At 35.6% G+C, this 16,309-nt stretch overlaps 1 protein-coding gene and 1 non-coding gene across 3 annotated transcripts; one reads left to right on the top strand and one right to left on the bottom strand.

Annotated features, from left to right (window-relative positions):
• Nucleotides 1–2,820: 2,820 nt before the first annotated feature.
• Nucleotides 2,821–2,892, top strand: TRNAC-GCA. The gene has a single exon. It is a non-coding gene; the product is annotated as a tRNA-Cys (tRNA).
• A 975-nt stretch (nt 2,893–3,867) lies between these two features.
• Nucleotides 3,868–15,654, bottom strand: LPAR4 (lysophosphatidic acid receptor 4). 2 transcript variants are annotated; one of them, XM_027534565.1, is made up of 4 exons: nt 15,275–15,654; nt 13,098–13,147; nt 11,664–11,765; nt 3,868–6,215 (listed from the first exon to the last, which is right to left on the bottom strand). In XM_027534565.1, the coding sequence occupies exon 4, from the start codon at nt 6,136–6,138 to the stop codon at nt 5,026–5,028; it is 1,113 nt and encodes a 370-aa protein (XP_027390366.1). In that variant the 5' UTR covers nt 6,139–6,215; nt 11,664–11,765; nt 13,098–13,147; nt 15,275–15,654; the 3' UTR covers nt 3,868–5,025. The 2 variants fall into 2 exon arrangements, with proteins under 2 accessions (XP_027390366.1, XP_027390367.1); XM_027534566.1 differs by lacking the exon at nt 13,098–13,147.
• Between the last annotated feature and the right edge of the window lie 655 nt (nt 15,655–16,309).

Here is a 16,309-nt window from a genome sequence, read left to right as displayed (position 1 = left end):
TCAAGGAATTTGTTGAAAAAGTAAATGAATGAATTATGAGTTGCTCCCCCAGCCAAACTTTCCCAAGAACCTCAAACTGCCTTGAATCAAGACTAGTCCAGAAGTCCCATAATCTCAACTGAGGAAGACGATGAACTTGAGTGAGGAAGGTAAAAAGCTGAGCAGACAGTTTATCCTAGACTATCAGCGGGAGCAATGAAGGCTCTTTGTAACAAGCTTTTCATCTTTTAGGGCAGAGCTCCACCATGATAAGAAGGAATACAAGGGATGCACAAGTCATCCCAATCTTAGGGCTTGCCTGGTTTCCCGCACTGACACATTTTAGGCTTCACACTGGCTCTACTCCTCTACCCTCCTGGATTCAGTACCTCTCTGGGTGTTTGGGACAGAAAAGCTTTATTCCCAGACACTCAGACAGAGAAAGAAGTGAAGCAGTGGGAAGTATATAGCTATTCAAAACTCTGAATACAGGCAAATTTTTACTCAGTCATCTGTGCTTTGGCTTCTTCATTGAAACAAACTGTTTCATATTTTAAGAACCACTTCACCAATTCCACCAGGATCAGGAGACATTTGAGGGAAATAATCCAAGTATATATGAGATGAGAGCATGTGTTCCTAGTCACCAGTGGGCAATTTTGGAAGAAAAGACTGTCTGGAAGAAGGCGCTGTATATTTTAGACTCAGTAGTACACAGGGTAGTGTCAAGAGAGTGGGAAAAGAGAGTGGCAGTACAGAGGCCTTACCATGAGATGAGGGAGGCTGAAGTTCATGAGATGATTTACCATTTGCAAGGACAGTCATCTCTCCCCATCCCAACCCTGCTTCAGTCATTTGAATTACCCAGACTCCTTTTATAAGATGCAAACACCAAAGTGAGAATTAAAAGCAGTGGGTAGAGGTGTCTTAATGCAAATCTGTTCAATGTCACTGTCTTGGCAGACATTTATGTCATTTATGTATTGGTTTTGGTCCACAAAGAAGTACTATTTCTGTAAGAGGTGGGGAGAGATGTTAAAGGGCCACAAGAAACATAGGTAAAGATTTTGGTAAATAATAGCAAATATAAACTGCAGGGCTTTGGGGGTACAGACAGAGATGGAAGATGGTTAATAAGGATGTGAAACCAATGGTATATCCCCATTTCTTCTGAGGATCTGGCTTAGAAGGTCACTAATGACAAAGTTCTTATAATTTTAAACATAGCCTAGCGTTGACCATACTGGTCATGATGTTAGAAAAGGCAGTGTTTGCTGTCATCACGTGGGGAACCAATATACAATGTGCTTTATGAAATGCTGACACTGCTTTCCCTGAGAGTTAGAAGGCATAAGGATGACTAGGAATTCCCTGTGCTTCTATCCTGTGACCACCACTTGTTTTAGTTATTGATCAGTCAGCCACCTCTTTCCAAAATCATCTCACTGTTGTTAGATGACTTTTCTCCCTGACTTTCCACAGGCCTCCCAGTCATCCTAGGGTATTTCAGGAAATCTGAAAAGTCAGATTCAAGCATCAACTTGGCAATAAACTGCAATTAAATCAAAGCCAAGTTGGACAAATCAGCTTAACCTTTCAGTTTGATCCCTGAAAAGTCACCCAGGGATTTTCCTTTTGCAACTGTACATTAGTCTTCAGACAACTTCAAAAACAAAGTATTGGAATTGATTTGAGATCAAATATCCTTTAATAAGGTCTTTTCTGAAGGATGTAGGGAAGATAAAAGAAAATTGTCTCTGGATGCCCACAGATAAAGGCAAGGTTCAGGGGTCCCTTTTCTCCATATTCTTGCCAACATTTGTTGTTTCTTGTCTTTTTAATAATAGCCATTCTGACAGATGTGAGGCGGTATCTCATTTTACTTGCATATCCCTGATGATTAGTGATGCTGAGCATCTTTTCATGTGATATGCCTGTTGACCATCTTCCTTGGAAAAATGTCTATTCAGGTCTTCTGCATACCTGAAACTAATATAACATTGTATATCAATTATAGTTGACTAAAATGGGCAAGTTGAATAAATATTTGACCGAAGTATAACTGCTAGATAATCCAAATGTATTTTATTACATTTAATAAGCACTTAAAATCCAAGTTGTAGCTACAGTTGAATGATTGCTTTTGCTTTTAAATGTAAAATAAAAGGTAATTTTATATTTAGCTTACATTACATTTTGTTTGGTTACATTGTTAATATGACAAAAAATTTATCATTAGCAAGCTATATTAACTATAAAATTTGAAATTAAAATAAATTGAAATATGGAAAAGTGAACAAAACTAAATATGGAAATTATACAGTAAGAAATTGGTTTATTGATATATGTCAACTTGGTTAATATATTCTATTAAATGGTTTGGTGTAATAATCCTAAAATTTCATAATTTTGAGAGTAAAGGGCACAAACAAAAGTTCACATATAGTTTATATTTATAAGAAACAGAAGATAAAGAATACTAAAAGAAACAAAAATATTATTCATACTTTGATAACTAATTTGATCTTACAATATAACCTAACAACCAAACTTTACCTAACTTAACCTAATTTCATCTAACTTAATCTAATGTCTTACATATTCTATCTATAACTTGTTTTCATGAGACAATATAATGCCTGATTATTTTTAGGAATTTAGATCGTGAAGAAAAAGTAATACCATTTTAAGAATTCTGTTTTATTATTTTTCTATTGTTTTAGCCTTTTTTTCAATCAGTTCCTAGTCCAGGCACAGATTTAGCGGTTTTTAAGAGTTACATTATGCTCATGAATTTTTATCTTAAAATTTTAGTATTTTTAATCTACATATATGTGGGATTCCCTGGTGGCTCAGATGGTAAAGCGTCTGCCTGCAATGCAGAAGACCCGGGTTCGATCCCTGGGTCGGGAAGATCCCCTGGAGAAGGAAATGGCAACCCACTCCAGTATTCTTGCCTAGAGAATTCCATGGATGGAGGAGCCTGGTGGGCTACAGTCCATGGGATCACAAAGAGTCAGACACGACTGAGTAACTTCACATATCTGAAAGACAAAGGTTAATAAGAGTTTTAACAATTAGCTTATTGCTTTAAAAGTTTTAATTTTTTGCCAATATTTTATGGTTTTTAATCTTTTTTAAATCACTCCCTGGTGCAAGTTCAGCAACTTACAAAATGTGTTGTTTCTGAAATTTTTACTTAAGAAGTCTTAGCATTTTAAAATTATCACATTTCTAAATAATTTTAAAAATTGATTAAAACATACTTTAAGAATATTTTGGTTTTGTTTTGCAGTGCTTTAATTATGTGTGTATTTGTCTGTAGTATGTATGCAGGATATTTATTTTCACTACTTCTTACCTGAGCATAAATCTTTCAAGCTATACCATGCTCAGAAGTTTTAAGGTTTTAATATTCTTAAATCTATACTTCATTCAATCAATGGTAAGAGATTCTAAAGATGTTTTTGCTGCTTTTGTTGTTTAAATTAGTTACAAAAAGTTTCTTTGTATATACTTTAAAATATTGATTTTAATTGCTCCTGAAGTAGATGCCAGTTTAGTAACTTCCTAGTTGCATTTTAATTCAAAGCATCTTAAGAAAGTTATAGTATCTTTTAAGTCTTAAAAATGCTCAGAAAAGAAAAGTTCTAAGTTTTGTGTGTGTGTGTGTTGTTGTTGTTATTGTTTTCTAAGGAGTTATTTTGCTTTTATTTTTTTCCAATTAGGTCCTGACTTGGGCACAAATGTACTGGATTTCTACTTGTACTCTAAAATTTTATACAAATAATACAGTAATTTAAAATTTACATATACTCAAATAATAAATAAAATATTAATGCAAGTGTTAGGAATATTTTTGTGGTTTTTATTGTTTTACAGGTTTTCTTTTTGTGTGTGTTTGTTTGTTTGCATTGGTTTAGTTTGGTTTATGTATTTTTTTTTTCAATATGCTCCAAACCTGGGCACAAATTCAGCAGCTCTCTGGCTACATTGTGCTCCAAAATTAATATGAAAGCATAAGTAATTTACAGATCTCTGCTCCCTCCCTCAAAAAATGATTGATGCAAGTTTTAAGAAAGTTTTTTGTTTTATTATTATATTTTTGTTATACTTTTGTCCCTTTTTTTTTTCAATTTGCTTCTGACCTGGGCACAAATGCAGAAGCTTTATGGTTGCACTGTGCTTCAAAATTTCACATATGGAATATTTATAAAAATTAGTCTCCCAAAAGAAAAATAATTGAAAATTCTTAGAGAAAATGTTAATTTCTCTTAGTTTTTTATGAACATTTGCTGTTTTATGTGATTTTCCATTTTGCCCTGTTTTGGGCACATATTTAGCAGCTTTCTGGATTTGACATTTCATATAAGAAATTTAATATAGTATAAAAAAGGAAAAGTTTTTAAAAGCTGACACTGCTGGTAACTGCAAATATGTAAATCCAGAAATTTTCCATTTCTTCCCAGCAATATTTATACAAACACAATTTATGTTTCTGCTTTTAAAATATATACAATACATTTTACTAACTTTTTTAAATTTGATACTTTTTTATTAATAATGTTAAACTAAAGTATGTTCTTGTACTAAAATAAACTCAATGACAATTCAAAAAGCAAAAAAAGACTAGTATATATCAGTAGTAACACAAAAGGTTGTTTAAAAAAAAAATACCTGAATTTGTTCTATATTTATAGGCCCAAACTAATTACCAAATATTGGAATGGAAATATATTTTTTCAAAGTTTTTAAGTAAACTCTATATCACTGAAGTCAAGGCTACTGTTGACTTATATAATGTGGTACAATGAATTTCCAACCCAGAAGAAGAGTTTGGCAATTCCTTCTGGCTGTTGTAATTAGATGTGACCTATAATTATCGAACAAAACAATATATGTATTACAATAAACATTCAAATAAATGTATCTGACTATATTCAGTACATTAATCTATTCTCAATATCATTAGCTTCAAATTTTTTATTCAAAGCATAGGAAAATCATAGAAGAAACTATATCTGGACCTAAAGGGACTTCTTGTACCTAGAAGGTGGATTCTAGCATTAATTCACCACCATTATGTGTTGTTTGATCGCTAGCTTCCTCTTGAATAGCTGGAAGGGAAGGCTTTGTGGTCAGAGGTGTTTCAGTCTTAAACAGAGACTCCATCTTGATATGGGTATTGATATAGAAGGACTTCTGAAAGGACTCAAGGGTGAAGTAATAGATGAAAGGGTCAAAGCAACAGTTTAGAGTTGCAAGGCACAAGGTGATTGGATACATAATCTTTGCAAATCTTTCCAACAAGCAATTGGTAATGGCTTGGGAGCGCACCAGGGCATACAGGAAGAGAACAGAGTTATAGGGTACAAAGCATACCACAAAGACTGCCATATGCACTGTGATCATCTTCAGCACTTTTTTCTTATTAGTCCCAATTTGAGACAATGTAGCAGGCTTACGGAGGGTTTTTAGCACCACAGAAGAGCAAGAGACATTCAGTATCAAAGGAATGATAAAACCAACAACTTCAATAAATATGGTTATCTTGGACAGATATGTCTTCCATACACGTTTGGAGAAGCCCTCAAAGCAGGTGGTGGTTGCATTGTTGACATTAGTGGTGGAGAATAAAGAGGCTGAAATACCACCACTGAGGACTAGGATCCAGACTCCAGCACACACAATGGCAGAATTCCTCCTGGTCCTAATGGTACGGGATCGGAAGGGATAGACAATGGCCAGGAAACGATCCACGCTAATACAGGTAAGGAAGAGCATGCTCCCATAGATGTTGGTTAGGAATGCAGTCCCAGAGATCTTGCAGAGGGTATCACCAAAAGGCCAGTGGCGGTTGAAATTGTAAAATATTTTGAAAGGTAGAGTGCAGACAAAGAGCAAATCAGAGAGGGCCAGATTGGTGATGAAAATAGCTGTCTCACTTCTCATTTTCATGCGGAAGCAGAAGACGAACAGAGATGCACTGTTGGTTATCAAACCCAGGATGAATACAACACTGTAGACAGCACCATTCAGATTATACTTGAAGGAATCATCAACAATGCAAGTATTATTGGCAGTAGCATTGCCCAACCTGGGTCTGAGGTTTGAATTTAAATCTTGGAATTGGAAGTCAATGAATCTTCTGTCACCCATGGACTTTTATTCAGGAGGCCTGCAGACTGCAGGGTTCAGCACTCTGAGACTAAAGGCTGGTAGGAAATGTTTTCCTCCTATGGGAAATAAGATTAAATGAGTCATCAGATCTACCTTCCATCCATTTTTGTGGAGTAAAAGATATTCTGTTCACACAGACTGGAAATAACATGCACATTCAGTTCAGTTTAACAAGTACCTTTTGAATACCTACCATATGTTAAATGGTACTACAAGAGTATCTTGCGGGAACAGGAGGGACCACACTCAAGACAGTAAGCAAAATACTGTAGCATTGCAATTCACAGGAATAAGGTATTTGTTCCTTGGGAGCCCTAGGCTAGCAGGGGTAGGGATACGGAGGCTCTGATAGTTAAAACAATGCTAATACTTGGAAATTTGTATAATTTTTTAACTTCTAAAACATGTTTTATTTGATTCCCACAAGAACACCATAAGATAGGCAAGGCAGGAATTTAACACCATGTTGCAGAAGCAGAAACTGAGGCTTATATAATTTAGAAATACAATAATGTCAGAATTGGAAGAACATGTAAATGGCATAGTAAGAACCAGAATTCAGGTGTTCTTTTTAAATTCCTAACCAGAGGATTATTAAGCTTCTCTAAATTAAATTGTCTACTCTCTGGTATTACTAAACTTCATTGTTGAGTATTAGTTCTACTGCACAAGACTAAAGGTGGATATGGGACCTCCAGGAAAACCTCTTTTAAAAGTTACAACTAAACTCCTGAATTAAAATGTTGATTCACCTTTTCTTCTAAAATACAGGTTCAGAGAACAGGAATTCCTCAGTGCATTAAAACTTCTGGCTGAAACTTTTTTCACTCCATTACAATGCCTTTATATAGAGAGAATTCAAATGACAATCACAGTGTTTCTCTCCTTTAGATTGTGGTCCTTATCAAGGTTCTTTCATGCCATACCCTGAGCCTTGGATATTGTCCTACTCCCTCTCCCACTGCCCATTCCATGAGTTACATTCATGCTTTTAGCTTTTAAAATGGGCCAGGTCAATAAAGCCTTTTCTGGCTAAATACAAATGAATTGAGTTGAACAGCCATTCTTGTACGTGTGGAGGTCACTGACTAATTATCTTTGTTGGATATCTGAACCAATATCGTTCAAAGGTACATATAGAAATCTTACTAACATGCTCCTAGGTCAACAGCTGCCATTGGAAGGCTGTCTTCTGAATGCTCTATAATGCACTATGAATGAGTTGTAGCTGAATGAATTCTTTTCAATGAAGAGGATATGGAGTGAAAGTGGTCTTTGTTCCTGACATACCCAGTAATGAGTTTGCACATGATTATATTTTAAAATGTGAAAGCCATTTCTCTGAATTGATTCCTCCTTATGTAACTCTTTCTTTCCAACTCCTGGAACAGGTCACAGGGCCTCATATATAACAGAAAAGGGAGTGGCAGGAGGAACCTGCCAGAGATATAGAGGTCTTAAGTCACTTCAACCAGTGTTTGGCCTGAAGGAAGAGACCATGATTTGAGAGAGTAAAAAAAAAAAAAAAAACATTCACTCACTGTAGTGCCTAGAATGAGAGCTGACTTTGGAGAAAACAGAGTGCAAAGGAAGTGTTGGCATTTTTAATAGCTAAAGTTTAAAGTTAAAATTGGAAGTGTGCTGTTTCTGAATTCTCATTTCATGAGCTTTATGGTGTGTCTTCCCTGAGTCTGACACTTCTGTAAGATCATATTCCTTCTTGGCCATTTCATCTCATATGAAATGGCTCAACTCAAAAGCCAGCTCAACTTTTGCCAGAAGTGACCTTGATATATGAAAGCAGGGTATAGTAAGAATCTTGACAAAGTAAGGTCCAGGAGGAAAAAAAAGCCAGACAAGGAAGAAATAAAAATAGATGGGGAGAGCAGAAGAGAAGATAGCATAGAAAGTAGCAGAGAAAGAAAAATAGAATTGAGAGAAAAGGAAGAATAAAACACACAAAAAAGAAGACCTTGCTGGAGAGAGGTCACTATTTCCATCTAATTTGTATTAAGGGCTAGGAAGATAATTCCTCTAATTCCATCCTCTCTACCTTGCTTCATCTGACTTCTTCCATTTTCCTCAGAAAAAAAAACAGTACACAACGACTGCTTAAGGTCAATGAATCTAATCTGAAAAAGAAAAACAAAAAGCCAGGAAAATCTCAGTCAATGTGGTTCAAACCTCACTTTGAGAGCTGTAAATCTAAATTTCTACAGATTGCTTCACCAAGGGGGTGGCAGAAATGAAAACAATGGCAACTTCTCAACTGCTTAAACCACATTACATACTATTTTACACCCAGCATGCTACCCATTAGTCTGGAAGTTTTATTTTATTTTTTTTTATTGCTGAAAGAAATCAAAATAGTCAAAAATATCCCTCTAATATAATCACATAATCTAAAGAAATTATGGGACTGAAAAAGCCCTAATATTAAAATCAATCCTCATTCACTATGATCTGCTTGTATTTGCCTTCTACAATAAGTACTGTCAATAAATTTTATTTGGAAAATGCTTTCATAATAGAAGACTTTCCATATTTGCTCAGAGTCCCTCCAGTCTGCCCACTGGTGATCCCCTTACAGAGTATACTTCTAGTTCACTGGCTCTGTATTATTATGTACTTCCCAAAATGGCATGTTTCAAATAGCTGAGCTTTGCTCCCCAGTTTTCTATTCAGTTTTATATCTCTCAGAACATATATACTATATCCACAGCAAACAGTCTGCAAATGCCTGGCACTTCTGTTCTTCTGCTTTACATAACCAAATTCTGTGGGAGAGAAAGGACCAAAGACAATAAAGCATTAGAGTTCCAATCCTGAAGAGAGAGCATGGGAAAACTGTCACTAAGGCCCTATTCACAGCTTTCCCTTGCTCAAACACACAGCACCTTTTGCTGTCTGGCAGAGAGGGTGTGGTGCTGAGATTTAACACAGCACTGGAAGCAAGGAGTTCTATTTCTGATTCAGACATTGGTTAGCTCTGTAACTTGGCTATACAGTTTCTCTTCCTTGTATAAACATTACCTCTGAGCCTCACAGCTGAGGCTAGGAAGATTCAATAGGGTTTGTGAGTAGCTTTATGAGCTTGCCCAGCATTCAGTCCTAACCACAAAGAAATATTACAGGAGTTTCTTCATTCCCCTTCATCTAGCACAGCTGGACACCTATGTCTCTGTCTTTCTTGGTATGCTGAACTTCATATTAGTAACACATCTTCCTCCTAAGACGTCCTAACACTCTACTTCAGAAATCTTCCCTTGAATTTCAACCTTAACTACACATTTTTATCATAACAGGAAAATCCAGGAGTGTGTACCAAAAAGAATATCTTCCCACTGAGCTATGGTTAAAAAAACTCAGAGAGGCATTTGACTCTTAAAACTAATTCTGAAGAAAAAAATCAATGAAAAAGAGAAACAAGATCTCTTTTCTGACTGGCTTTCCTTTCTTTCTGCTGAAATAAACAGTGTTTTTTTAACCACTAGATTTTCCTAAATGGCTAACATATTGTATACTGAATGGAGGCAAAGGGCCAACACTTGACCTTCAGATGAGATGAAGAAGAAACAAAAATTAGACTGACACAGTTAATTATATCTTTGACTGCAAGTAGCATTAGACTATTATCTTGTGAGGACCTTTACAGCCAATTATTCTAAATTAATCACCTAGGGGTTCAGAGTGCTGAGTGGATGTATTTTCAGTGACAACAAGCAGGAAGCAAGTCACCTGGAGGTTAGCCAAAAAGAAATCTGACCTTCATGAATTTTTTAACTTTGACCTACACATATGGAGCCAGTTCAGACAGTTCACAGTAGTGTTCACAATGTTTTTCCTTTATAAAAAATTTCTAATGATAACGAAATATAACATGCTTGGGGTCTTTGGGGCTACTGGAGGAAGTAGAGTTAGCCCTTTTTTCCTGTAAAGATGAATATCTAAATCACTTTACTAAGTGCTAAATTTTCAGATGATATATTGAAAACAAGGGTCTAATTTCTGGCATATTCCCAGTAGCCCAGAAAGGCTGACTTGCTTTTGTTCCTTACAGAAGACAATCCAAAATTCAAGGAGACAAGGCCTTAAAGGAAGAGAATACTCAATTTTCCTTACTTGGCTCCCTTTTTAATGAGCTTGGGTCAGATCAGAGTGCTTCTGATCCCCAGAGTCATTTCCTCTTTCTACTCTGGTCGAAGCTTAGGAACACTGCCACAATAGTTTTCAGAGGAAGCTGAAACTTATTGGGTCTTTGTCTATAAATATTTAGCAGTGACACAAACTAAAAAATACAAAAATGTTGCAAAAATATAGATTAAAACTATCCCACTGGAGTAATAGGGAATATATCCAGATTGCCATTCCTCAGATGAGTGGCTGCTAACAGAGAAGACTCCTTAAGGAAATCTTCTAGGCCAAGTCACAAGCACAGGTCACAATCAAACACATGGTTCCAATTGATGTTTCTGTGCACTGGTTACTGTTTCATAATAGTTTTCAAAACACAATCTAGCCATATAAAATTACATATGGAGGAAACCATTGGTAAATGTTTCACTCCATAACTGACCTGGGAAATTCATCTATATCAGGTCTTATCTCAAACAAGCCTCTCTCTGTGTCAAATGTTTAGATTAATAAGCCTCATTTATTTTTTATCCTTATTTATTGTTTATTTAAGAAATATCCTTTTGAAGAAATCTCTTTATGTTAAATTTGGTTCACACTAAGATTGTTATGACTGTTTTGTCCTCCTGCTTTATTTGAAATGAGCAGGACATTGACATATATCCTAATCTGAGCAGTTCTATCCTTAGTGATTAACTTAATTTTTTTTCACCAAAAAATTATTCTAGTCTCTCACTAACCCTTCATCTGAAAACACAGTCTAACATTTGAAAAACAATGTGATATAGTGCTCAACATGATGGGGTCAAAGACCTCATCATTCCTACTAAAGCAGAATTTTCCTTATCAGTAAGATATAGAGTAAGACAACTGTAGATAAATTGTTCAACCTAATATTATGAAATTGTCTAGAGTCTTGAAACTTAATATCTGATCTTAGCAGAAGCCCCAGACATTTTGAGGAAATTTTTAGGTATTCTTAAAAGAACCTATTTCCAAATCCTATGAGGTTCATAAATGCCAGCTAGGAATCTGAATTTATTTCTCATATTTGAACAAGTAAATTAGTTACCAATTTGCATATCAATTCATCTGATATACTTGAATACTGATCCTGATAATGTGAACAAAAGTCATGCCTCCCATTGCTAAAGGTATATACCAGTGGCAGAGAAGGCTTAAACCAAAGAATCAATATTTTTCCACCCCAAATCTGCCTGGATTACAATAAACAAATGAAACTCTTCCATACATTCTGGATTTTTTAAATCGTATAATCTGTAATAAACTGGAAACACTGGCTAGAAAAAAAGTTGGAGAATAAAATTAAGAATTTTAGAGAGAGTTATTACCAGGACAGTGGTACTCACCACATTAGTTCAAACCAAATTCTGGCACTAATTTTATCCAAGACTTGGTTGATCAATGAACTTTCTGGAGGTACTGTGGTTAGAGATTTCCTCCAATGGATGCTGTGAAATAGAAATGATCACAATAGCATGTCATGGAGAGAATTTTTCAATAAAATGTATACTAAAATCATAAGGTAAAAAAAATGATTATATGATATGCTGCTGCTGCTAAGTCGCTTCAGTCGTGTCTGACTCTGTGCAACCCCATAGATGGCAGCCCACCAGGCTCCGCCATCCCCGGGATTCTCCAGGCAAGAACACTGGAGTGGGTTGCCATTTCCTTCTCCAATGCATGAAAATGAAAAGTGAAAGTGAAGTCTCTCAGTCGTTCTGACTCTTTGCAATGCCATGGACTACAGCCTACTGGGCTCCTCTGTCCATGGGATTTTCCAGGCAAGAGTACTGGAGTGGGTTGCCATTGCCTTCTCCAATTATATGACATAAATCAGAGTAAATGAGAGCCAACATATTTAAAAATGGTATATAAATGCTTTTGGTTTCATTATTACAGAGTTGCTGATAACATTTTATTTTCGAAACTTGTTACTTCTATGTCATATTTTATTAGTTATATTAACACACACAATGTCCATGAGTTTATGTAACTTATAATCATTTAAGGATAACTAGTGACAAAAGGCATAAAATACTTCTTCCACTTTATAAGGTAATTGTTTTTGTTGTTGTTATTCAGTCACTAAGATGTGTCTGACTCTTTGTGACACCATGGACTACAGCATGCCGGGCTCCCCTGTCCTTCACTATTTTCTGGAGTTTACTCAGATTACTTTATATTAAAAATAATTGAACAAAGGAGATTCCTTTATTTTGATTGAAGTTGTATTGGTTCTTTGGGTTTTGTTGTTGTTGTTTTTCTCCTTTCTTTTTCCCTGGCAATGACTATTACTATTGAGCAGAAGCCTTCATAGGGGAAGAGAAAAGAAGACTGGAACAACATGTGGATACCTTACTGCCTTGTCTCTAACCTGCATCCCTAGTCCAGCTGGATTTCTTCCTTCTCTGAACTGTAGTCATATGAGCAAATCTTCAATTACTGGATATTAGCATACTGACAGTCACCACTGCCTCTACTAGAATGTCCTAGGCCAACCTAATATAGCTTGTCTGTAACATCTTCAAATCACAATTCTACCTAAAATAACTGTATAGAACCAGAAATATTCTGCAATAGTATTCTTACAAGTAGCACTTACTACCTGTAAAGTGGCAAACTTATACTATCATCACATTTCACTCCCTTCTGAAGGTGGCCTAAACAAAACAAAGTAGACTGCTATGCTTGAACTCTCCGGAAATAAATTTTCTCTAATCTAAAGGAATCAAAACTTAAAAATAAAATCATGAGACAATTTTAAATATATTTGAGATCACCTTAACATTAAGGAGAATTGATTTTCACACTCCTCCAGAGACCAGTATTCCTGGAAAGAAATTAATATTATTTTATTGGTTTATCTTAAAGAAAGAACCATTAACATTTCTTTTATGGTTTTCACAATTGACACAGATTATAAATAAAAAACTTCTTTTTGTTTAGAATCAAAGAAAACTAAGAAATTCAAATACCTAGAAGTTTTCATATTTGGTATTAATTCAATGTAGCCACATCCAGCCCCATCACTAGCTAACTGTGTGAGACCAAGTCACAGTCCCCTTCTGGTCCTCGGTTTCTCATTTTCCTCCATCTTTGCCTTGATTATTAGCAGCCTTCAACTGGCGTCATGGCAGTGTGACTTTACTGGCTATTCCCTCCTATCAGTTGTTTTCACCTGCTCCCATTTGTCACCGCAAAAAAAAAAAACAATTTAATCCCTCAAAGTCTGAGATAAGGGGAATTAATTTTTATTAGACTCAGTAAAACTACTGCTAATTTATTTTATTTTTAATTGAGGTATAATTGACATGTTATTAGTTTAAAGTATATATTATAATGATGATTTGATTGATATTTGTATGCATTGTGAAATGATCATCAAGCTAAGTCTAGTCAACATCCATTACTATATATAGTTTAGATTTAACACCAGAAGTAAATATTATTAATTTTTATCAGAACCTAAGAATCACAGATCAAGCTGGCATTTATATAGTAAAGTCTCCCTGATACCCTCATTTTCCTCCCCTTCTTTCCTCATGCTCATATCAGCTCTAATTGTCTAGGTCTTAATCCTTGACCTATTCTACCTGTTCCCCAGTCACCTCTCTCCTCAAAATATAATGGTAGGTGAATTCCTATTAAGCTACCAATTTTTAGTACTAATATTCAGAAGTACGTTAAGCTTTCTCCTCTCCCTTAAAAAGGCCAAGAGTACACAATGACCATATAGACAGAAAAAAGGCAACTACACAATTTATCTTTGACCACACCACAGTAAGGGCAACAATTTTCATTACAGTTTCTGTCAGATGGAATTGAATAAATTAAGCTTTAGCTAAACTTAGCCTATCTCTGTAAGTCATATTCCTAGTCCTCTTTTTAACTTTTGTGAAAGGCTGGTCTGCTTGTTCCAATAAGGTTTTCAATTGCATCTCCGATTAGCAGGAGATGCTTTAGAGTATAGCAGCCATCAAGTGTATTAGCTGAACTCATCTTTTTCAGCAAGAGCACATTTCATCTGTGACAAGGCAAAATAATTTACAGTCTATGTCGATGAGATATGTTATTTGAAATTCTGTTCTGAAAAATAAATGTTTCAAAGCCACTGAATAATTTGGAGCTTAGGTTATTATTGCTGTCTTCTTCATATTAGCTAAGGAAAAAGAAAGTTGGTATAATTTGGTAAGGTGGCAAAGTGAACAACCCAACTAAGCTCTGAAATATTCTAATCTTAGAATTTGCCTGGTCCTTTCCATAGTGGAATAATAAATTACAGTGCTCAATTTCCTAAAACAAAGTAACTAAAATACAATATCAATTCAACAAAATCATGTAAGTAAAAAGAAAAATCTTAAAAATATTCAGGATATACAAGAAGAGAATTTTAAATGTCACATTATTGCATTTGTTTGGAAAATGGTAATTAATTTCACATATAAGAGCAAATTCAATTTATGCCAGAATTAGTTTCCATTAAACTATTTCTTCCTTTATGGATTATTCATGAATTATTTAATAAAGCAAATGTCACATTCTCCACAAATCAATTAGTCATCAAAGGCATGCTGCTGTATAGTTTTACTAGAAGAAACCTCATCATAATAGAAGCCACATTAGCTCACAATCAATTGCAAACCAAAGAAATATAAAGCTAGCCAAAGAAATTTATAAATTGCTTTACTCTGTGATTTTAAATCAGCTTTTTAGGACAACTGTGTTAACATGAAAAAGCCTGAAAATATTGTATATCTTCCACTAAAACAGTATTATTGCCAAAACAATAGAAATCCTCTTTTGTAACCATTCAACATGAAGATCCCTGTTCAGCACTTCAGAGTTGAAATCTAATTTCTTTCCCCAAACCCTCAAAGCCTCAGTGCTTCCACTGAAGTTTGTTACGCCATCCCCCACCCCCAAACGCCCGAATCAAATCTTTCTCAAAGAGACTTACCCCAAGAAAGAGTGTGCTAGATGACAGAGTGTGCTCATGCCTGTAGACAATTAGGTAATAAACATGTAAACGGGAAACTCGCACTTTAGAAGTGCATATTTTGATCTATTACTATTTTTTACAGGGAAAGTTTATCCCAGCCCAAAGTAGCAGACTCTGGCTGCTGAAGCTTCTTACAGCAAACTGCTCCTTCTGAAAATGTGAGCTTATTTACATTTATCTCTTTCCTTTTGTTAAAGAACGGCCCTCTCGAATGCTGTAGCTGGCATGCCTTTACAACCGAGACACAAGAAAAGGCCCAAAGTCCGGGCCTGAGCGGAGGGCCTGGGGAACTCTTGGGGGTCTCAATAGGAAATGCTTTTCATTGGATAAGAAGGCATTATTAGGAGCCAAGATCCCGCCCAATCCTCTGTGCTCCACGGTTCCCTCAGTCACCAATCACTGGACTGAAGAAGTTTTTCCTTAAAGAGCATTGCCCAGGAAAAGCAGTTTTCACAGTCAAGAACTGGCGGCTTAAGTGCCACTTCACAATATAAAATAATGTCTTCTCTGGGCAATAAATCCTCTGAGAAAGCCTGTGTGCCTGTCTTTGCTGCAGGACTGCTATCTTCCCCCATCCCTTACAATTCTAATGAGGAGGATTAGACGAAACTCCAGACTGGGAGGAGTGTTTCACTTTTGAGCAGCCCATATTTGTTCCAACTTGTTTAAAATAATTGCAATAATAATATTAATAATAATATGGACAGAGAAAGGCAAAGTGATTGGTACCATAAATACACTCCTATGCAAAATACACTCCTACCTATGCAAAATTAAATCTCCTACCACCACAACAAAATGAAATTTAATACTATACTCACTTACTTAAACCAGTGAAGTGCCCTCAGATGGAGATGTGCTGGGGTCCCAGAGCTTTAGTACCCACCTTCCATGTACTAGAGAGTGTTCTGTGGCAAAAGGAGGGTCTACACTTTGCTTAAATAACTTCCTGGAAGGACATCTAGTTACCATGAGATTTTTTAGAGTTTTGCT

The sequence above is a fragment of the Bos indicus x Bos taurus genome, chromosome X (genome assembly GCF_003369695.1).
Source record: "Bos indicus x Bos taurus breed Angus x Brahman F1 hybrid chromosome X, Bos_hybrid_MaternalHap_v2.0, whole genome shotgun sequence".
NCBI lineage: Eukaryota > Metazoa > Chordata > Mammalia > Artiodactyla > Bovidae > Bos > Bos indicus x Bos taurus.
This window is presented reverse-complemented; position numbering and strand designations above follow the sequence as displayed.